At 37.3% G+C, this 24,058-nt stretch overlaps 3 protein-coding genes and 1 pseudogene across 3 annotated transcripts; 1 reads left to right on the top strand and 3 right to left on the bottom strand.

Moving 5' to 3' along the window:
- The first annotated feature begins 1,930 nt into the window (after positions 1 to 1,930).
- Positions 1,931 to 3,558, top strand: LOC100249841 (probable disease resistance protein At1g61300). The gene has a single exon (NM_001402606.1). It carries the CDS (start codon positions 2,189 to 2,191, stop codon positions 3,254 to 3,256), a length of 1,068 nt encoding a protein of 355 aa, NP_001389535.1. The 5' UTR covers positions 1,931 to 2,188; the 3' UTR covers positions 3,257 to 3,558.
- Positions 3,541 to 7,752, bottom strand: LOC132252497 (probable disease resistance protein At1g61300). The gene is made up of 2 exons (XM_010656399.3): positions 4,592 to 7,752; positions 3,541 to 3,867 (listed from the first exon to the last, which is right to left on the bottom strand). The coding sequence occupies exon 1, from the start codon at positions 7,361 to 7,363 to the stop codon at positions 4,610 to 4,612; it is 2,754 nt and encodes a 917-aa protein (XP_010654701.3). The 5' UTR covers positions 7,364 to 7,752; the 3' UTR covers positions 3,541 to 3,867; positions 4,592 to 4,609.
- A 1,525-nt stretch (positions 7,753 to 9,277) lies between these two features.
- On the bottom strand, positions 9,278 to 11,057 carry LOC104880246 (disease resistance protein SUMM2). Its single transcript, XM_010656400.3, has 2 exons — positions 9,677 to 11,057; positions 9,278 to 9,421 (listed from the first exon to the last, which is right to left on the bottom strand). The coding sequence occupies exon 1, from the start codon at positions 11,055 to 11,057 to the stop codon at positions 9,750 to 9,752; it is 1,308 nt and encodes a 435-aa protein (XP_010654702.1). The 3' UTR covers positions 9,278 to 9,421; positions 9,677 to 9,749.
- A 156-nt stretch (positions 11,058 to 11,213) lies between these two features.
- LOC132254254 (probable disease resistance protein At1g61310) lies at positions 11,214 to 12,274 on the bottom strand (annotated as a pseudogene).
- Between the last annotated feature and the right edge of the window lie 11,784 nt (positions 12,275 to 24,058).

Below are 24,058 nucleotides of genomic sequence, written 5' to 3'. Positions count from 1 at the left end.
ATTCTTAAATATACCCTTATTGATTTTAATTTTTTCTTTCCTCCCATCTTCTCTATGTTTTCCTTGTATTTTTGCTCAAAATTTTTAATCCAAATATTAGTACTATGTTTCAGAATGTAACAAGGAAAGAAAAAAATAAAAATAAGAAAAGTGATTTTCTTATGTTTGATTATGTTATAAAAAATACAAAAAAAAATCAAATATTATTAAAATTAGTTAAAAAACTTATGTATTTTTAAATTAATTATTTTTTATATGTAATAGTTAAATAAGTAAAAGTAAGTTTGAAGTATATATAAAAATAATTTATTAGTTTAATTTTCTTTTTACTTTTTCTTTTTTGTTTACCTTTTTTGTTTATTTGTTTTTCTTGCATTTTCTCCCAAACCTTTTGAGAGTGAAATGTAAGACTAGATTGATGTTTGATCATTTGTCAATCAATTTAGTGGCCTAAACATTAAATATGAAAGACTTTGGTTTAGAAGGGTTAGCATCTCAATTAAATATGAAAGCCACATTCTTTAATTCTTTTACATATTTTGATTAAAATTAATTTGGGTCAACTTTTTAATAAATTCTAAAATATGAAATAAATAAATAAATACATAAATGAAAATCGACATTAGGAACTCCAATGCTCTTATTTGAGTTGATAAGGTTTTGTGATTTTCATCTCATTTTTCTTACTTTATTATTATTATTATTATTTAAAGCATTCAAAGGTAGAATATAACAAAAAGAAAAATTTGTAAAAATAATTTTAATTTTAATTTTTAAAAATAGAAAAAATATATTAGATAGTTCAAACAAAAGAAGTAAAAAAAAATTTTGAATAAAAGTTTAATAGATGGTTATCAAATTTTTTCAATTTAATAAAAACAAAATACGAGGGTAAGATAAGTTTGGAAAACCGGATTTATATTTTTAAGAGGATTGCTTCCTAGAAAAACCACATTTAACAAAATTTTAAAAATTTGGACCTTAAAATATAGTTTCCTATTTTCAAGAATAAAAAAATAGAAAATATATTTGACAACTAGAAAATAAAAAATATTTTTTATTCCTAAAAACATAAATAAAACATTGTGTTTTTTGAAAGCATAATTTTATTGTTTTCACTTGTTTTTTAAAATTTATTTTAAAAATAATCATATAAGTAAAATGATAAATAAAACATTGACTTATTGAATAAATAAGTAAGGTTGATTAATTTCTACAAATATTATATCATATTCAATTGATTTTTTTCATGAAAAATAAACCACCCTCTTACTCGTATCTTATGTTGTAAGGTCACCAAATCTTATAGTATAAGTTTTATTAATTTAGAACAGTTCTGATAATATTTTTATTTGAGGTTTTTTTTTAAAATTATTCATATAAAGTGTTTTTTCAGAAAATATTATCTATATTTTTAATATTTTAAAAATATTTTTAAAATTTGTTAAACATATTATTTTTTTTTTGAAAACATTTTCTATATTAAAAGTATTGTCAAAATTTTTTTTTAAATAAATTTAGTAAAAAATAAAAATAATTGAAAAAAGTTGCTTTCAATTTACACAAAGTTGCTCAAGTTGGCAGTTGGCTGGCACGTGAAAAGAAAAAAAAGAAAAGAGAGAAATGGGTCGGTGCCATGTGGCGACAAAACTATCTATTAAAGTTTGCTCTTATCTTTCAACCTTAGTGACCCACTTCCTTAATTGTGTCTCCTCACTCAAGGTTGCTTACGTGGATTTTTTATTTATTAATTTTGGAGTGTGAGATGGCAAAGGATAAAACAGACCCATCCACGAGTACTCGAATGATTTCCATTTTGGGTCACATCAGATTTTCTGGGGAACCATTCACATTGAAAATTATTAACAAGATATATATAGAAACAACGGCTGTTTGTATGGTCTTCTGTATTGGCATTACCAATGGTCGCCGTCGTTTTAACTTTCTAGAACGCCTAACCTTTTTTTAAACCTGTATTACAGTCTTGTTGGCAAGCTCTATAAAAGGCAATCCTCATCATCTTATATTCAACTGTTTCTCTCTTCATCATCTTCTTCTTCCTTCTTCTTCCTCTGTAGCTACCTGCTCTCTCAATTTATTTCAATCCCCCATCTCAATTTATTCAAATATTTCTCTGGTTGGGTTTCTCTCCATTAATAGCACCACAGTCTTGCTGTTTTTTTTGTTCATGGACTTTATTCCGGGTCTCCCGGACGACGTTGCCCGCCAATGTTTAATTCGCGTTTCTTATGAAAACTTCTCCACCATCGCCGCGGTTTGTAGGGTTTGGAAGAGTGAGGTTGAGGACCCTGATTTTTTCCGACAGAGGAAAACGGCAGGGTATACTCGACCTGTTTTCGCCATGGCGCAGGCCCGGGTGGTCCCGAATCGGAGTTCTGGTGGGATGAAGTGTCCCACGCTTGCTTATCGGGTCACGCTTTTGGACCTTGAAACGGGTAATTGGAGCGAGTTACCGCCGGTTCCTGGGTTTTCCGATGGGTTGCCGATGTTCTGTCAGCTGGTGGGAGTCGAGTCGGAGCTTGTGGTGGTGGGCGGGTGGGATCCGGATACATGGGAGATTTCGAGCTCTGTGTTTATTTACAATTTCCTGTCGGCGACGTGGCGGCGGGGAGCGGATATGCCAGGTGCGCGGAGGTCGTTCTTTGGTTGTGCGGCGTCGGGTTTGGAGCGGGTGGTGTATGTTGCGGGTGGGCATGATGGTGAGAAGAACGCATTGAAGTCAGCGCTGGTGTATGACGTGGCAAAGGATGAGTGGGCCCCACTGCCTGACATGGCAAGGGAGCGCGATGAATGCAAAGGAGTATTCCACCGTGGTAAGTTCCATGTCATCGGCGGGTACTGCACAGAGATGCAAGGCAGGTTCGAGAGGAGCGCGGAAGCCTTCGATTTTGCCAACTGGGAGTGGGACAAGGCAGAGGAGGATTTCCTGGAATCCAGCACGTGCCCGAGGACCTGCGTGGACGGTGGTGACATGGGGATGTACATGTGTCATGCGGGTGAGGTGGTGGCACTGCAGGACTCCAGATGGCAGACAGTAGACAAATTGCCAGCTGAGATTCGCCACACAGCTTACATGACAACATGGGAGGGGAAGCTATTAGTGATGGGGTGCAGAAGCTTTGGTGATGCCCATGTGGCGTACATGTTGGATTTGAAGAGTCACAGGTGGAGGAAATTGGTGGCGGCGGAGGAGTTTTGTGGTCATGTTCAGTCAGGTTGCTGTTTGGAGATCTAAATGGTCCGGAATGAAAAATGAGAAATTCTTGTGTATGTTGTTGTTGTTTGAGGGATATGATGAAATGATAGAGAATTTCTTAGAAAATGCAGTGTTGACTTGAATAAAAGCTCTGTTTCACAATAAAAGTTGGTGCCAAAACAATTGTACAAATAAACCCAAGTTTTCCTTTTTATTGGGGAAGAAATATGCTCATCACATTTTGAGTCCTCAGAACTCTGCCTGTACTTCCATCTTTTCAATCACAATTATAATAAGAAAAAATCACCATTAACAACCTCAAATGTTAAAATCAACCAGTTTTTCTCACAAAACATTTCAATCCACAACCATTATGGACGATACACTTGACAGTGGGATTATATCACATACACACACCATCACAACAATCCATCCCATCTCCACATAGGATCTGGTGATAAAACATTTGTAAGCAGAGGAAACATAATCAACCTGCTGAAGCCCAAAGATCCAAAAGCATTCCCATATCACATCCGCATTGACCCAGCAGCAGCTTCAGACCCACCACACTGCACCGGCCTCAACAAATTAACAATAGAAGAGAAATGAAAACCCGGCTGTTGCCAGAACTGCTAGAACCAGCCCCAACCCTGAATGAAACAAAAAGAGAAATGAAAAAAAGAAAATAGAAAAGCAAAAAGTGATCAGAGCCAACCAGATAGAGGTAACTTAACAATAGAAGAGAAAATTGCCCTTGTAAGTGAAGTTGGTCCTGGTAAACACATCAAACAAGGAAATAATTCTTTAATGGAATATCTATAACTATAGTAGTTGTGAAACCCTGTTGTTCAGCTTGAAATATATGGAACTAAGTTGAAACAAAGTTGATCTGTTTCTGTTTATAGATTGAAATCGATCAAAAAAATTAAGACAAATAAATAATATAGTTTAAAACTCTGCATTATTTTCAAGTTCTTAAGTAACCAACAGACCTCCTTGAAAGTGCCATCTGGGCGAACCTTTTATAACAATTATTTCACAAGGGACAACTAGAATTGAATTACCCATCCAAGATCTTGGAAGGGGAGGACCATGATATAGAAAGGGGTGTAGATTTGGCTTTGTTTGGATCTCAAAAGATTCAAAGCAACATAGAAGAGAAAGAAAATAAAAGGGAAAAAAATAGATTGAAAGTTATTAGGACTAGGCTGAAAATTATGGAAGTAATCTATAGGGATCAAACATTGAAAGTTATTATGATGTTTGAAACTTTGATGCACTTAATTTTGTCATAGGTAAAGTAAAAATTTCCACAAAAGAATGAGTAAGGAAAGAAAAGCATTTTTCAAATATAACATAAAAGTTAATTAATACCTGAAAGATGGATAGAAATTAATTTGATACCAGCTGTTCCTGCATATCATCATCTATGCTGCTAGTTTCGGACTCCTCTGCAAAATATGCTTCAGCTTTGTCGACTTGGAAATATGGAGTAAAAGAGTCCTTGATAGTTTCATCTTTCCACCTCAACCGATTCCACCAATTTGTCTCTCCTTTAATTTTCTTAAGATTGTTGTTCGAAGTGTTGGAATCGAATGGGAGGCTCCTTAAGCTTTTGCAATCATACACCTTGATGATTTCAAGCGAGGGAAAGAGCAGAGGATGCTGGTAGATGCTCTTCAATCTTGGCAGTCTATTGAGCTTGAGGTATTTGAGCCTTGAAAATATGTCCAATTTTTCCACAATTTCATAAGCTCCATGATCATCATGTAGTACTAGTTCTATTGATTCACAATCTTCAACATAAAGTGCTTCTAGACATGAAGCATAAACAACCCATGTTAAGTCTAACAATTTTGAACAATTTCCTATTACTATGAAACGAAGGCTATAAAAGTATTGCTCCCTTGCAACGTTGTAGTTCGAGAGACCAATAACATCATTTTGTGTCATTTCTCTTTCCATACTTATATTCACATCATCGCAATCGTGTACATGAAGCGCTCCTAAATGCTCCATTCTTTTTAAAAATGAAGATGATAGTTCAAGTGTGATTACATCCCCCCAATTATGTAACCCTAGATCGCTTATACACCTCTGTAATTTGTGGCTTCTCTTTAATTTGTTCAATGAAAGAGCACTAGATATGTTGATTCTTATCTGATTGATGTCATTCAAGGACTCCAACTCCTCAAGCAAGGTTTCAACTCCACTTAAAATATTGGTATTCCACAGGCTGAAAAACTTTAAAGATATGAGATTTGATATCAAGTCTTGTGGGATAGTTACAGGGGATTGCATAGAATTCAGATGCAAAATCATCAATTTTTTCAAATTTTTTAGCTCAATGGGCAACTCTCTTATTCTTGTGGATGACAAATTAAGATATCTCAAGCCATTCAATTCACCAATCCCAGTAGGTAACTCACTTAAATTATCATTGCACGCCAAATTCAAAACTCTAATTAGAGGCATAAATTGAAAGAATCCACTCGAAAATTTCGTCAACTGATGACATCTCCTCACAAATAAAGTCTTGAGATTGGGACACATCAATGTTTCAGGGAACTTCTCAAGATTCTGATCCCACAATGACATCTTCTCCGTCTCTTTAAGTTCTGAAATTTCTGCAGCTTCCTTCAGCCTAAAAACATCATTGTATACTAAAATTTTGTTCTTTTCCTTCCCACATTCACCATATAACCATAAAGCCATGTCGTGGATCACATCATGCATCACAACCCATTTTTCTCTTAAACCGTAACTCTCCACTAAACATGCATGCTTTAGCTTTTTAACAATTTTATGCCCTTGATTGCGCGCTTCATATATGTCATGAACTTCACCCAAAAGTCCCTCTCCAATCCACTGCTCTATAAGGGTTTCAATACGAATCACCACATCTTCAGAGAATAAGGAACAATGTATAAAACAAGATTTGATGGCATTGTCAGACAATCTATCATAACTCACTTTTAATCTATTAAACAATTCATCTTCCATACCTGAAATTTCAGCTGGAAATTTGCTCAAATCTTGTATTACCTTGTCCCAATTTGAGGGATCTTTCTCACCCACCATGGCTCGCCCAACAGTAACCAAAGAGAGAGGTAAACCTTTGCACTCTTCAGCAACAATCTTTGCAAGCCTCGGTATATGTGGATGAAACTTTAATGTTTCTTCTCCTACCTTCTTCTGAAACAAAGTCCAAGCCGCTTCTGATGACAAACACTCCACTTTTATACTCTTCTGAGCTTGCATTTGGCGGCACACATCCTGTGAGCGGGTTGTGAAAACTATCTTGGACTTATTTTGAGCATCGGGATGGGGGACCCCCATTTCTAGGAGATCGAGTCGCTCCCAGATGTCATCCAACAGCAACACGAACTTCTTTGTTTTCAAAACTCTCAATATTTCGGCAGCCTTCTCCTCCTTAGTGCTTCTACATTCCCATCCATCACGTGAGAGTTGTAATTTATTCCAAAGAACTTTCTGAATTTTTTCAACGTTGGACGGTTTTGACACCACATCCCAAATCACAACATCAAAATCGCTGGATGTAGGGAGGAAGTTATTGTGGATTTTCTTCAAGAGGGTGGTTTTGCCCACACCGCCCATTCCATATAATCCCATAATTCCCACTTGTGGATCTTTGAGAAACCCACAGATTCTGCCATACGCCAATTCTGAGCCCACAGTCTCCTCCATGGGCAGTTCATCTACTAGAGGACGAGGCAGCATCTCGGCTACAACATCGAAATGTCCTTTGCCGATTTGACCAGATACAGCAACCAGCTTTTCGCTTACTGCCTTCCCAATCTTGTAGCTAGACCAACAATTCCTGGGACAGCATCCGAGACATCTCTTCTGGATTTCTTGATCACCCTTTTGCAGAATTTCTTGAACTTCTGTCACCATGACTTCTACTTCACAGATCCAGCCACCCACTTCCTTTCTGCGCATCATCTGTCGTTGCTCTGCACCTTCAACCCTTGCCTTCACATCTTCATACAAGTTGTTGAGCTCCGCCATTTCCTTCCTCAAGGCTTGGAGATTTTGTTTTAGATCACGAATGTAGACCGTATGCTTGGAGGTGTGATCATAGAAGCAGGGGATCAGACCCACGATTGAGCTCAGGAACTCCATAGCTTTCGGGAAATCAAAGGAAAAAAGGACTAAAGTTGAGCCAAAGAGAGAAGAAAGAGGGGATAGCTTGCATTACAGGGAGCAGATGAATCACTGCCCTTGTCAATCAAAAACGCCGGAGTTAAAACTTCAGTATAGGCAGCTATGCCACCATCTACAAAAGTTTCCGGAGAGCACAGAAAGAGGAAAAGAGATGAGGATTAGCAGTAAAGAGAGAAGAGACTAGGGTTTGGTAATTGAAAGAGACTGAGACTGGGGTGAAGTTAACCTGATGCAATATCCCATCAGAAGATAAGCTGTGTCGCTCAATTATTCTGTCTTCCTTTTGGGAGACAGATGGGCCCCCCCACACTGTGTCCATGATAATTCTATGCATACACCACCCTCCTCCATTGATGCCCCTTGAATCTTGGCTCCACAATGGTTTTATGCTTGCATTCATCACCACTACATTATTCTTTAAACAATTCTGATTGGTCATGGTGGCATTGCATTGTATTTTTATTGCCAAATTTTGAATTATTCATGTAACTTCTACAATTTATAATTTTTTTTTTTTTTTTAAAAAAAGAGATGCTATTACATTTACCTTTTTGTAAGAATATCCTGCAAATAATATTACAAAAAAAATTCTTTGAGAAGCACCAAGACCAAGCACCAATTAAGCAAACCCCTCACACCAACAGTACCAACAGGAAAGAACGAGAGCAGAACATTTCAAACCCAACAAAATCAGCAACAAATTGCCATTAACGAATTAGTTCTATGCATAAATTGGTCTAAAATGTTGAAATCAACACCATTTTATATGGTAATAGTACCATGGATGGTGTATTATTCAATATGTTAATTTATTATTAATAATAAATTAAATATTCTTATATTAATATATTTTGTAAGTTTATTTATATTTTTAAAAATCTTTTTAATCTTTTAATTATCTTATTTTACATGTGCTGCGAAATAGAGTTAAGATCCTGAGACCGATATATCTTAACACCCTCCAAATAAATGACTCTGGTTAGTATATGGTGGCATTGAATTGTATTTTTCCATTTGTTTTATAGTTATTTATTATTTAAGTCACTATCATTTCAATTCAAAGGTGAAATTAATTATGAATATTAAATAATTTTGGATTTGATTTGCCCCAAAGATCAAAATTTCAATTATTCTAAAATACTGATGAATGATTTTGCATTTCTCATATGCTTTGTATAATTTACACATCCAAAATTATTATGATATATTAATAATCTAGCAAGGCTCAAGTGCATGATATAGGCATGTAAGGTTCCCAACATTAATAAAATGCATGTGTGCCTCCATCATTTTATGTAGGTTATGTTTGATTTTCGAAAAATTTGAGATGAAAAAAATAAAGAGAAAAAGTAAAAAACATGAAAAAGCGAAGAAAATTAAAAAATAGGATTAAACTCAATAAATTATTTTTATATGCTTCTCCAAATCCATTTGAACGATAAAAACTATTCCTCACCATTGTTTTTCTCTCCCTTTGTGTGCATCATTCCTCTTTTTAAATATGGGAAATAAAATAAAATAACCTTTTTGGAGCCACCAAAGGATGTTTAAATGGATCCTATCCAAGCCTTAGCCCATAGAAAAGGTTTTGGGCTTTTCTTAAAGGGTGTTTGGGTTTGAAATCAAGCCCAAAATCCCTTAATTCAAGTTTAGAAAAATTTCAAAGTTTTTTTTTTCTCTAGATTGTGTGCTTTTTCTAATAGAGTAAACTACTTCAAAAATTTATAAAATTTAACAAGTTTATTACTCAAGGATTTTAGAAGCTTTCAAAATTTATTTCAGTTAATATGGACGCCTCTATGTGCCATGAACTAATTGAAAACTCTAAATTGGTTGAAATTGAGTCCACAGAGGATGTATGTGAGCTTCCACTACTGAACAACCCTTACTTCAAACCTACAGCCACACTCCAGCAAACAGACAGAACTAGAAGCAGACCGAGACGTAGCCCCCTAGGGAAGGGAACCTGGGCACCTGAAAACGAATACAATCCCAAAGGAAAAAGAGTAGGGCATCCTGCAATCAGCAAAAGCAGCGACACCAGTTAGTGATGTGAACTGGACAGAGCCAACTGAACAACATACGAGAAATTACCCATGTCAAAGAAGTTTGTCCTAGTAATGAAACACATGAAACAATACACAATTACCTGTGGTTGTTGTCAGACTCATTACTTAACTTGAAAGAGGATTAAGAGAAGAGTGAAGCTAATGGCATATGAAATGCATACAAATTGATTTGATAAGAAAAAGAAGAGAAAAGAGAAAATACCTGAAAGATGGATTGAAGTGAATTTGATGACCACTATTCCCAATCATCAATACAGGCAGACAAATACTTGTTATTACCCTGTCTGAAAGTAGGGAGTAAAAAGGTCCTTGACGGTTGAATCCTCCCACTGCAGCATATTCCGCCAACTTTCCTCTCCTTCAATTTTCTTTAGTCTGTTAGTTGCAGTGTTGGAGTCAAATGGGAGCCTCCTTAACCTTGGGCACGAGTACACTACCACAGTTTCTAGGGATGGAAAGAGCAGTGGATGCTGGTAGAGACTTTTCAAGGCTGGCAGAGAGGACAAACTAAGGTCTTTGAGCCTTGTGAATATCGCTGATTTTGCTTCAATTTCTGAAACTCCACTATCATCTCGTATCACTTCTTCCATTGATTCACAACTAGTAACATAAAGTGATTCAAGATAGGGAGCATAAATAAGGTATGTTAAGTCCAAAAATTTTGGACAATATCCTATAAATGCTGTATGGAGGTTGTGGAAGCATTGGCCCCCTGCGACAGTGAAGATTGGGCTAGGAACATCATTAAGTACAACTCCTTGCCATCCTTCCCTTTCCACATTAATTTTCACATCTTTTAGTTCATCACATCTGGATATATCAAGCCTTTCCAACTGGATCATTCTTTCCAAAAATGAAGATGACAGTTCAAGTGAGATCAGATCCCCACAATCAACTAAAAAGAGATTCCATATCCTCCTCTGTAATTTGTCACAACTCTTTAATTTGCTGATTGAAAGAGCACTAGTTATAGAGATAGTTACCTCACTGATGCTGTTCAAGGCCTCCAACTCCTCCAGCAAGGTTTCTTCATGCCCACGCAGACCGTTGCTTTTCCCAAAATCATTCCACATGCTAAACAACTTTAAGGACGTTAGGCTTAATATCACTCCCGACGGAATGATTTCAAGCGCATATATTTCATCCAGAAACAAACTTGCCAGGTTTTTCAAATTCTTAAGTTCAATGGGCAGCTCTCTTATATCCATGGATGACAAATTAAGATATTCCAAGGCTTTCAATTCACCAATCCCAGCAGGTAACTCAGTTATTCTATGACTACAGCACAAATCCAAAACTCTTAATAGAGGTATGAATTGGAAGAATCCACTTGGAATTGTCTTCAACTTGGAACATTCCCTCACAAATAAAGTCTCGAGATTGGGACACAACAATGTTTCAGGCAAATTCTCAACATTCCTATCCCATAATGACATCCTTTCTGCTTCTTTCCATTTTGAAATTTCTTGAACTTCTTTCAGCCCTGAAACTTTATTGCATACTAAAACTTTATTCTTTTCCATCCCACATTCACTATATAACCATAAAGCCATGTCTCGGATCAGATCATGCATCTTAACCATTTCATCATCGTAACTCTCCAACAAACAAGCATGCTTTAGATTGTTAATTATTTTACGCCCTTGATCACGTGCTTCATTTATGTCATTGACTCTAGACAAAAACCCCTCCCCTATCCAAAGTTCTATGAGTTGTTCATTATAAATTTCATAGTCCTATGGGAAGATTGAACAATAAATAAAGCAAGATTTGATTACATTGTCATACAACCTATCATAACTGAGTTTCAATGGGCGAAACACTTCATCCTCCATACCTGAAATTTCAGCTGGAAATTTCCTTAGGTCTTGTATTACCTTGTCCCAATTTGAGGGATCTTTCGCCTGTGCCATGGCCCGACCAAGAGTAATAAGAGCGAGAGGCAAGCCTTTGCACTCTTGGGCAACAACCTTGGCAAGCATCAGGATATGTGGGTGAGAATTTAGTGTTTCTTCTCCTACCTCCTTCTGAAACAAAGTCTAGGCAGCTTCTGATGCCAAACACGCTACTTCCATACTCTTCTGAGCTTTCATTTGGTGGCACACATCCTTTGATCGGGTCGTGAACACTATTTTGGACTTATTTTGAGCATCTGGACAGGGGACCCCTATTTCCAGGAGACCAAGTCACTCCCATACATCATCCAACAGCAACACAAACTTCTTTGTACTCAAAACCCTGAATATTTCTGCAGCCTTCTCATCGTTACTGCTTCTAGTTTCCCATATACGACGTGGGATTTGTAATTTATTCCAAATAACTTCCTGAATGTTTTCAATGTTGGGCGATTTTAACACCACAGCCCAAATCACAACCTCAAAATCCGTGGATGTTCAAGGAAGTGATTGTTGATTTTCTTCAAGAGGGTGGTTTTGCCCACACCACCCATTCCATATAATCCAATCATTCCCACCCTTTCATCCCTGAGACAACAACAAACCTCCTCATACATCAAATCTGAGCCCATAGTCTCCTCCATAGGCATTTCATCTACTCGAGGACGAGGCAACATGTCAGCCACCTCATCCAAATGTCTTTTGCTGATTTGAACAGAGACAGCATTGAGCTTTTCACTTATTTTCTTCCCAATCTTGTAGCTGGACCAACAATTCCATCTGGGACAGCTTCTGAGACATCTCTTCTGGATTTCTTCTTCACCAATTTGCAGAATTTCATCAACTTCATTCACCATTTTTTCTACTCCATTGAGCCAGCCGTCCACTTCCCTTCTGCGTATCATCTATTGTTGCTCTGCTATTTCAATCCTCGTCTTCACATCTTCAGACAAATTGTTCAGCTCCACCATTGCCCCCCTCTCAAGGCTTCCACATTTTCTTTCAGATCAGAAATGTGGACTGCACGTTTCGAAGTGGAATCATACAAGCAAGGGGCAAGACCCAAGATTGAGCTGAGACAATCCATGGCTTTCAGGAAATTCAACCAAATTGTAATGCAAAGTCATTACTAATAATGAGAGAAGACAATTGATTGTAACAATCCTTTGTTAATTCAAAAAACTGGGGACAACCACCACCCAAGGGTTCAAAGTTACTTAGGGCTTAGGAGACAAGCCACAAAAGCATGAGAAGGCTTTCCTTGGAAGTCATGAATGGTTTCCAGTAAAGCTACATGCACAGGACAGGCGGGTGGCGTTTCCCCTTCCTTTCTTCCTTCCTCACGGTGCTTGTTTGTCACTTTGATGTGGGTTCCACACGGTGCCATTGACTTTATGCTGGGCTCCACCACCACTATATTTTTCTTTTCTTCTCTTTCATTTACTTTTTTCAATTTCTCTCTTACTTTTAAAAAAGCATACACATTCACTGGTTGACTACCGTAAATTAATAGCATCACTTATGTAGAAGCTTTGTATATTGAACTAGAATAATACTAGTTCTAAAGAAATCAAGAACAATGGAAGCTAAAATGTTGAAAAATTACCATATTTTCTAATGTTGAAAAAAAAAAGAAAAAAAAATTGCCATTAGCAAATTAGTTTTGTGCATAAATTGTTCTAAAGCGTTGAAATAAATACCATTTTTTCTCAAAATAAAATAAAAATAACAATTCCCTATTCATAGGGTTGTCACTTGGATGGGTTAGTTAGGTTTATTACTAATCCAAACCTAATACAAATTAAGAAATAATAAATCCAACTCAACTTTTAACCTAAGATATTCAAAAGTATAATCCAATCTCATTTTTCTAAACTCAGTTGAATTCGGATTGATCAAGTTAAATTCAAATTGATTTGAATAAACTCGATTGATTAGATTAGACTTTAGTTGATTGGGTTGATTGAGTTACATTCAATAATAAGAAAGTAAAATAAACTCATGTATCTTTTTAATAAATAAAAAAGATATAATTATAGTTTTATTTTTCATAAAAATCTAAAAAAGAAATAATCAACATTATAAATATTATAAAAACATTAAATTGGATTCAAGTTGGACTCAAGTTGTTCGAAGCTTGATCTGAGCCTAACCTAAATTGAGTTTGGGTAAAGAAAACCTAACCCAATTAAGCTCAACCCGGGTATTGAAAGCGTTTGCCCAAGTCTGTTCAATCATTGGGTTGGGTTCAGGTTGGATGAGACCAACCCGCCCAAGATGCACCCCTGCCAATGCATCCTTTTACTCCGGATGCCCTTTTAATCTCGGCAGGCTTTGGTTTCTGGATCCTTCTGTTTGCTGGAATCGGATTGTAGGCTATGGTTTTCTTTTCTTTCATCAGGCTGGTCCGGAGTAAAAGGATGCTACAACCATCATAAATACAGTAACTTTCCCAGCATTTATGCTGCCGTGAGAAAACATACCAGAAACTACATATGACCAAACCTCAGACCAGCAAGCAAACATAATCCACATAACCCCAATGCCAAGTACAAGACAAAAGAGCAGAAAAATTATTTGTTAGTTTCTCATGAAAGGCAGAAAGAAAACCAAATATAATGAATGTGATCTGAAGTTTCATATAATTTTAAACTGTTCATGCTTTAACAATTTCGGTAGTGTTAAACCCTCAAATTTATTTCACTTGATAAACGTCTCAAATGTTGGGTGGGTTGCTTAGTGTGACAAGTACTACGCTTAAGAGTAAATCTTTATATGTAATATCCTGCTAATGCAAATATTGAAAATGCAGAAAATTAGAATTCTTATGTATGACAAGGACTACGCTTAAGAGTCCTCAAAACTCTGCTTATACTTCCACCTCCTTGATCAACTTTCCTTTCAATCACAGTAAAAATAAGAAGAATCACCATTAACGAATTAGTTTTATGTATGAATTTACCTCAAATGTCAAATTTCCCACAAAATAAAAAGAGTGAAAAGAGAAGAAGTCCATTGTACCTTCATTTCATATTAGCAGTATCTCCACAATCAAATAATTGGAAACACATTTCACACAACATTTCATTCATAATGGGTGTGTTCAAGGCCAAGCATAAAAACTTCTTTACATGATAGACAACACAATTGGCAACGGGATATCAAACTCAAGGAAGTATGCAGTGCTCTGATATATGAACCAAAGCATGTGGTTATATTGATAGGATTATATCACACACTCGCCATCACTATTAAAACAATCCCTCCCATCTCCACATAGGATCTGGTGATAAAACATTTGTAAGTAGAGGAAACATAAGCAACCTGCTGAAGCCCCAAGACCCAAAAGCATTCCCATATCACATGACATTGATCCAGCAGCAGCGTACTAGCAGCTTCAGACCCACCACACTGCACCAGCCTCAACAAATCACCAAAACAAAACCCACCCAACATCAAAAGCCAAAGACAGCCCACAGAATCCAATCCCTGATATCCAGAAACAAAAGGGATGCTGCAAGCATCATAAGTACACCAACTTTCCCAGCAGTCTGAGCACCATGAATATCAATGCTCTGAGAATCAGCACTCATGCCACCGTGACAAAACATATCTGAAACTCGGACCAGCCAGCAAGCAAACATAATTGAGCTCTCACCCGAACGCCAGATACAAGGAAAAGGAGCAGCACATCTCCAATCAGAAAAAAACAGAAGCAGCCCAATCTATATGAAGAAGATCAAACATCGAAAGATTTGAAGAAACATAGAAGAAAAAGAAAATGAAGGAAAAAAAAAGATTTAGATTTGGATTTCTTACATTTTCCCCTTTCTTAATTATGTTTGTCATCAAAATGAAGGCTTAATGTTAGAAGGATGAAAAAAAGAAAGAAAAAAAATTATAACCACACCAAAATTATTAGGATTAGGTTGAAAATTATGGAAGTAGTCCATATACATCAAACATTGAAAGTTATTATGATGTTGAGACTTTGATGCACTTTGATGTCGGTAAAGTAAAAATTTCCACAAAAGAATGGGAGTGAGGAAAAAAATTATTTTTCAAATATAGCATAAAAGTTAATTAATACCTGAAAGACGGATATAAATTAATTTGATATCAATTGCTCCTGCATATCATCTATGCCACTAGTTTCGGACTCCTCAGTTAAATATGCTTCAGCTTTGTGGATTTGGAAATATGGAGTAAAAGAGTGCTTGAGAGTTTCATCATTCCGCTTCAGCTGATTCCATCAACTCTTCTCTCCTTTAATTTTCTTTAGGTTTTTGTTTGAAGTGGTGGAATCGAATGGGAGGCTCCGCATTTACGCACCTTGATGATTTCAAGTGAGGGTAAGAACAACGGATGCCCATAGATGCTCTTTAATCTTGGTAGCTTGCTGAGTTTGATGTATTTGAGCCTGAGGAATATTTCCAATTTTTCCTCTACTCCATAATGTATCACTTGTTCTATTGATTCACAATCTTTAATGTAGAGTACTTCAAGATTTAGAGCATAAACAAGCCATGTTAAGTCCAACAATTTTGAACAATGATCTATACCCACCTCACGAAGGGTGCAAAAATATTCTTGGCTTGGGATAATGTAGTTTGGGAGAGTAACATCTTTGTTTGTTCCTTCTCCTTCCACATTAATTTTGATGGCTTTTAATTCATTGCAATGGGATATAATAAGCCCATGTAAATGCTCCATTCTTTTCAATAATGTAAATGATATTTCAAGTGTATGTTAGTTTATTTCTTTAATCTCCATTATCACCAAAACATATGCAGGATATATTTATGAATTCACTTAGAACATGCATTTATTCACATGGAACATACCCGAATCCATTTCTGAAGTTTGGTTGAAGATGTATGGATCTTCTAAGGCCGAGGAGGATAACCACCATCACTGGATTCTCTCTGGCAATGGGAAGCGGGAGAGATTAGGGTTCTGTTCTATTCAAAAATGTGATCATGCAAAATGAACAGACCCTTGACCTTTTATACCCTCCTGCCTTAGGAACCATACCCATTGGGCTATTGGGCCTCACGAGTCTTAGGCCCATTATCTAAGGCTCGTGATGGCGTTTGGGCTCTACACATAGGTGGCCCATACTCTTGAACGAATAGAAAACAAATTGAAGAAGTGAATAGCTTAGTCATGAATTATTGTGAGATATGTGAGTCCATATCTTAACAGTGTAATCACATCCCCCCATTTTAGTAACTGTAGATAACTTATGCATCTCAACAACTTGTGACTGCTCTTCAATTTGTTGAATGAAAGAGCATTGAAAATGGTGATCCTTATCTCACTAAGGCCATTCAAGGACTCCAACTCCCTCAACATAGTTTCAACTCCACTTAAAATATTGACTGCATAATTGCTGAACAACTTTAAGGATATAAGGCTTGATATCACACCTTGTGGAATACTTCAAAGGGATTTCATATCATCCAGAAGCAAAATCATCAAATTTTTTAAATTCCTTAGTTCAATAGGCAACTCTCTTATTCCTGTGTATGAAAATTAAGATATATCAAGGCACACAATTTACCAATCCCAATAGGTAACTCACTTAAATTGTCATTAATTGACAAATCTAAGACTTTAATCAAAGGCATAAATTGAAAGAATCCACTTGGAAATTTCGTCAACTTATGACATTCCTCGATAATTAAAGTCTTGAGATTGGGACACACCAATGTTTCAGGGAACTTCTCGACATTCTTATCACATAATGACATCTTCTCTGCCTCTTTCAATTTTGGAATTTCCTGAGCTTCATTTAGCCTAGAAACATCATTGTATACTAAAATTTTGTTCTTTTCCTTCCCACATTCACCGTATAACCATAAAGCCATGTCGTGGATCACATCATGCATCCTAACCCGTTTTTCTCTTGAACCGCAACTCTCCAATAAACATGCATGCTTTAGTTTTTTAATAATTTTACGCCCTTGATTACATGCTTCATGTATGTCATGAACTTCACCCAAAAATCCCTCGCCTATCCATAAGTTCATAAGGTTTTCATTAGAAATCTCCCAATCTTCAGAGAATAAGGAACAATACATAAAGCAAGATTTGATGACATCGTCAGACAACCTATCATAACTGACTTTTAATCTATGAAACAATTCATCTTCCATACCTGAAATTTCAGCTGGAAATTTGCTCAAATCTTGTATTACCTTGTTCCAATTTGAGGGATCTCTCTCACTCGCCAAGGCTCGCCCAAGAGTAATCAAAGCGAGAGGTAAATGATTACTACTCAAAAAGTGATATTTCATAGCTTGTAATTAACTCTTTTAAACACTTTTGAGTAGTAATTATCACCTTTTAACCCAATTAACATATTAAGGACCCTTGCAATCAATTCTAATCAAATTGTGTTAAGTTTTGGTGTTTTGATAGCTTTTTGATCACCAAAGCAATCCGAGATTGAGGAGAGTTCTTTGGAATCCATGGCAAGGGACAAAGCGTCCGGATACACCATCGGAGGGCGGCAGAACGTAAGCTGTGACAGGCTGTCTTTTTCATCCGGACAACATATTCGGATAGGATATGCTATCGTCCGGGTGTGATGATCGCGAGTGTCGTGTGCTTCTCCTTGAGGGAGTCCGGATAGGGGAGCGCGCCATGTGTCCTCTTGGGGAATCCGAATGGAGTTGCTCCGCCGACATTCCACTCGGATGTCTTACATCCGAAATTCTGCTTCGCCGACATTCCACCCAGATGTCTCACATCTGGAACTCTTCTCCGCCGTCATTCCATCCGGATATTTCACATCCGGCGCCTGACGCCGGATGGGAGAGGAGGGCGTTTCAACTTCCCCGATCAGACATATCCGGATCCGCTGATAGCGCTTACCTGGAGAGTTTCGCAGCCATTTTGCACAGTGCCGCGGTGTTCTCCTGAAACTTCCCGATATGTGCGACCGACATTTTAAGATATTTTGCTTTAGATATTTGATGTTTAAATCGCCAAACTCTCCTTGTAACTCACCAATTATAGGATTCCTTAGTTATTAAGTTTGGAAAAAGGTTGAATAACCTTATATATATTATTATTGTAATTTCATATAAATATCTCTCGGGAGCCTGTTCTCAGGGAGACGACGCATCTTTTGTATAGTTTTCAAAGGAAGAAAAATACAGAGCTTTGCTCTACTTTACCTTCTCATTTTTTATTGTATTGTCTTACTAGCCAAACAAGCTCTGAGGATGTTTCCTCAGAGAATGAGTGGCTAGACTTTTAGTTCCTTGGAGTTAAGGTTGCCGGGAAAGGTTCCAAGTGCAAGAATTAGTAGCTTTGTGGTTTCAGCCATTAATGAAGAGAAAGTGTGATCCTTTAATGATTTCTATGTTTTTAGTTAACTTAAAACACCATCAATTCACTTGAGCCAACACTTGGTAAGGCAAGTGATCTCCGTCCATGGAGATGCACTAGTTTACCTCTTGCGAGCTTTTGGGAAGTGACTTGAAGATAGGATTTTCTAGAATTGCCAACACTTGGTAAGCTTTTGGACTCCAAGGAGACATACATTAGTTATCTCTTGCGAGCTTGAGAAGGGAAGTCCAAAGTTAAAGATCACCTTGAATGGCAAATGCTAGGTGAGAAGTACGAGCCATTACAAGTTGCATCAATGAGAGGGAATTAGAGCTGAAATCCATTTAAAGGATGCATCTGTACAACACCGATTAGAGAATTGACTATATGTTAATTCTCTAATGCGAGGAAATGAACCAAATGACCGGAGCTCTGTTTTTGCATGAGGAACCTCCCCTGTGAACCTAAACCTCCAAGGAATGTTTTTCTTCATAAGTAATTTCCATTACTTCCTTTGCCGTTAGCTTCAACCTAAACCTTTTTCAATCAAAGTTTGTGTTTTATTTCTTAAGCTAACCTTGAAATGAAAAGGCACCAATTCATCTTTGAATTGGTATCATTTATGAATTGAAAACCCTTCCCAGTGAACGATCCTAGAGCCACTATGCTATAGTAGCTTTGTCTTTGCTACCCTAGTTCATGGTGTAATAGGTTATAAATTTTGTTGATTACTCGCTCAATCAAGGAGCACCAGCTGGACATGAATCAGCTGATACACCAATTGGGCACGAATCAAATGGCGTCGTTGCCAAGGAAGGTGCCAACTTCATAGTGATATTATTTCAGAGTACTTGTGATTTTCATCACAAGTTTGGTAACTTTTCTTTCATTTTACTAATTCTTATTTTTTTATATTTATTGTATCTTTACTTGTTCATAATCTAATATATCTTTTAAATTTAGTTTAGTTCATTTTAGTTTTTTTTTTTGGTAGCCTTGTTTTCTTTTGTTTTCTTTTGTTTTCTTTTATTTTCATTTTAGTTATAGTTGATACTAGTTGTGTATGCCAAATTGGATACGAGATAGTGGAGGAAGGCTTGTTAAACTTGAAACACCTCATACCAAGGAGTTGGAATTGACCTTGAATATCATGGAAAATACACCTGAAGATCAGCATAGTCACCATGGTCACTAAGACAATCCCAATGCTTACATATCAATGAGGAACCGGATGCATCCACCTCGTATGAGTGCACCATCATGTATAGTGCCCCCTATAGAGCAGCTAGTGATCAGACCCCATATTGTGCCACTTCTATCAACTTTCCATGGAATGGAAAGTGAGAATCCCTATGCCCATATCAAGGAATTTGAAGATGTTTGTAATACATTCCGAGAGGGAGGAGCTTCTATCGAGCTGATGAGGCTTAAACTATTTCCTTTTACTTTAAAGGATTAGGCCAAGATTTGGCTTAATTCTTTAAGGCCAAGGAGTATCCGTACTTAGACCGACTTACAAGCTGAATTCCTCAAGAAATTTTTTCCCACTCACAGAACAAATGACTTGAAAAGGCAAATTTCAAACTTCTCAGCTAAAGAGAATGAGAAATTCTATGAGTGTTGGGAAAGATATATGGAAGCCATAAATGCTTGTCCTTACCATGGTTTTGATACTTGGCTATTGGTGAGCTATTTTTATGATGGGATGTCTTCCTCAATGAAGCAACTCCTCGAAACAATGTGTGGAGGGGATTTCATGAGTAAGAATCCTGAGGAAGCTATGGATTTCTTGAGTTATGTGGGTGAAGTTTCAAGGGGATGGGATAAACCAAACAAAGGAGAAGTGGGAAAGATGAAGTCTTAACCTTAGTGCTTTCAATGCTAAGGCTGGGATGTATACCTTGAATGAAGATGATGATATGAAAGCAAAATTTGCGACCATGACAAGAAGATTGGAGGAGCTAGAACTGAAAAAGATGCATGAAGTGCAAGCTGTTGCTGAAACACCAGTGCAAGTAAATATGTGTCCTATTTGTCAATCTTATGAACACTTGATGGAGGAGTGCCCTACAATTCCAACTGTAAGGGAAATGGTTGGAGATCAAGCAAATGCTGTTGGACAATTCAAGCCCAATAACAATGCACCGTATGGGAATACTTACAACTCAAGTTGGAGGAATCATCCAAATTTCTCATGGAAGGCAAGAGCACCTCAGTACCAACAACCGGCTCAACCATCTCAACAATCTTCAAGTCTTGAACAAGTAATAGTGAATCTGAGCAAGGTTGTGGGAGATTTTGTTGGAGACCAAAAAGCCATCAATGCTCAACTGGGAGATTTTGTTGGAGACCAAAAAACCATCAATGCTCAACTCAGTCAAAGAATTGACAGTGCAAAGAGTACTTTGAATTAAAGGATGATGGAATGCAAAATAATCTATCTCAAAAGATAGATAATCTCTAATACTCAATCTCAAGGCTCACTAACTTGAACACAGTGCAAGAGAAGGGTAGATTTCCTTCTCAACCTCACCAAAACCCCAAGGGTATCCATGAAGTGGAAATCTATGAGGGAGAATCGTCACAGGTGAAAGATGTTAAAGCCTTGATCACTCTAAGGAGTGGTAAAAAAATTGAGAAGCCAACACCCAAGCCACATGTTGAAGAAGAAGAAGAAACAAAGAAGGGGGAGGAAATGAAAGGAAAGAAGAAAGATGTTAGTGAAATGGAGGAGGACCATGGTTTAACAGTGAATGCAAATACGGAAAAAGAGCTTATTAAGGAAGAATTGATGAAGAAACCAACTTCTCCACCTTTTCCTCAAGTGTTGCATGGGAAAAAGGGGGATTAGAAATGTATCTGAAATTCTTGAAGTATTGAGACAAGTAAAAGTCAATATCCCACTGCTGGATATGATTAAACAAGTTCCAACGTATGCAAAATTCCTAAAGGACTTGTGTATTATCAAAAGAGGGTTGAATGTGAACAAGAAAGCCTTCTTGATTGAGCAAGTAAGTGCAATCATACAATGCAAGTCTCCTTTGAAGTACAAAGATCCGGTATGTCCTACCATTTCAGTCATGATTGGAAGAAAGGTAGTGGAGAAAGCTTTGTTAGACTTGGGAGCAAGTGTGAATTTGCTACCATACTCTATCTATAAGCAATTGGGTCTTGGTGAGTTGAAGCCAACATCAATCACCCTATCTCTAGCAGATAGATCAGTAAAAATTCCAAGGGGGGTGAGGATGTCTTAGTTTAAGTTGATAATTTCTACTATTCGGTAGATTTTGTTATTCTTGATACGGATCTTACTGTAAAGGAAGCTAATTCAGTTCCTATCATCCTTGGAAGGCCATTCCTTGCTACCTCAAATGCAATCATCAATTGTAGGAATGGACTCATGCAACTCACTTTTGGCAACATGACACTTGAGCTCAACATTTTTTATATGTCTAAAAAGCAAATCACTCTGGAAGAAGAAGAAGGTCCAAAAGAGGTATGCATTATTGACACTCTAGTGGAGGAGCACTGTAATCAGAATATGCATGACAAGCTGAATGAAAGTCTTGGGGATCTTGAAGAAGGGTTGTCTGAACCCCCTGATGTGCTTGCTACTCTACAAGGTTGGAGGAAGAGAGAAGATATTCTACCTTTGTTGAATAAAGAGGAAGGAGAAGCTGCTGAAGAAGAGACCCCAAAGCTCAATTTGAAGCCTCTGCCCGTGGAGCTGAAATATACATACCTTGAAGAAAATAATCAATGTCCTGTTGTTATATCTTCATCTCTTACTAGTCATCAGGAGAAGTGTTTACTTGAAGTTCTCAAGAGGTGCAAGAAAGCAATAGGATGACAAATATCTGACTTGAAAGGCATTAGTCCTTTGGTTTGTACACATCATATATACATAGAGGAAGAAGCTAAACCAATTCGTCAACCTCAAAGAAGATTGAATCCTCATTTGCAAGAGGTGGTGCGAGCTGAAGTGCTTAAGCTACTTCAAGCAGGTATTATTTATCCCATATCTGACAGCCCTTGGGTGAGTCCTACTCAAGTGGTACCAAAGAAGTCAGGGATTACTGTGGTTCAAAATGAAAAAGGAGAAGAAATTGCTACACGCCTCACTTTAGGTTGGAGGGTGTGTATTGATTATAGAAAGTTGAATGCTGTGACAAGGAAAGATCATTTTCCACTCCCGTTTATTGATCAGGTACTGGAGAGAGTCTCTGGCCATCCTTTTTATTGTTTCTTGGACGGGTACTCAGGGTATTTCCAAATTGAAATTGATGTTGAAGATCAGGGGAAGACCACTTTCACATGTCCGTTTGGAACATACGCCTACAGAAGAATGCCTTTTGGTTTATGCAATGCACTTGCAACATTCCAAAGATGTATGTTGAGTATCTTCAGTGATATGGTGGAGAGAATTATGGAGGTTTTCATGGATGACATCACCGTATATGGAGGTACATTTGAGGAATGCTTAGTCAATTTGGAAGCGGTTCTTAATAGATGCATTGAGAAGGACTTGGTGCTCAACTGGGAGAAATGCCATTTTATGGTACGTCAAGGAATTGTCCTTGGCCATATCATCTCCGAGAAAGGCATTGAAGTTGATAAAGCAAAGGTGGAACTTATTGTCAAATTGCCGTCCCCAACAACTGTGAAAGGAGTAAGGCAATTTCTTGGCCATGCAGGGTTCTACAAGAGATTTATATAAGACTTCTCTAAGCTTTCAAGGCCTCTTTGTGAACTTTTAGCTAAGGACGCTAAGTTTGTCTGGGATGAGAGATGTCAAAAGAGTTTTGATCAATTGAAGCAATTTTTTACAACCACTCCAATAGTAAGGGCTCTTAACTGGCAACTACCCTTGAAATGATGTGTGATGCCAGTGACTTTGCTATAGGAGTTGTACTTGGCCAAAGAGAAGATGGGAAGCCCTACGTGATCTACTATGCAAGCAAAACATTGAACGAAGCTCAAAAGAACTACACAACTACAGAGAAAGAATTGTTAGCTGTGGTGTTTGCCTTAGACAAGTTTCGTGCTTATCTAGTAGGGTCTTTCATCATTGTTTTCACTGACCATTCGACCTTGAAGTATTTATTGACAAAGCAAGATGCAAAAGCAAGGTTGATTAGATGGATTCTTTTGTTACAAGAGTTCGATCTCCAAATCCGAGATAAGAAAGGAGTGGAGAATGTGGTAGCTGACCACCTGTCAAGGTTGGCTATAACGCACAATTTCCATGTCTTACCTATTAATGATGACTTTCCTGAGGAATCACTTATGTTGCTAGAGAAAGCTCCTTGGTATGCTCATATTGCTAACTATTTGGTTACTGGTGAAGTTCC

Source organism: Vitis vinifera, chromosome 9 (assembly GCF_030704535.1).
Source record: "Vitis vinifera cultivar Pinot Noir 40024 chromosome 9, ASM3070453v1".
Taxonomy (NCBI): Eukaryota; Viridiplantae; Streptophyta; class Magnoliopsida; order Vitales; family Vitaceae; genus Vitis; species Vitis vinifera.
The sequence above is the reverse complement of the archived record's forward strand: the minus strand, read 5'-3'. Positions and strand labels throughout refer to the sequence as shown.

What these genes read in the sequence shown, in the direction of transcription:
- LOC100249841 (NM_001402606.1), top strand. Translation starts at nt 2,189, where the DNA reads ATGGACTTTATTCCGGGTCTCCCGGACGACGTTGCCCGCCAATGTTTA.
- LOC132252497 (XM_010656399.3), bottom strand. Translation starts at nt 7,363, where the DNA reads ATGGAGTTCCTGAGCTCAATCGTGGGTCTGATCCCCTGCTTCTATGAT.
- LOC104880246 (XM_010656400.3), bottom strand. Translation starts at nt 11,057, where the DNA reads ATGGTTAAGATGCATGATCTGATCCGAGACATGGCTTTATGGTTATAT.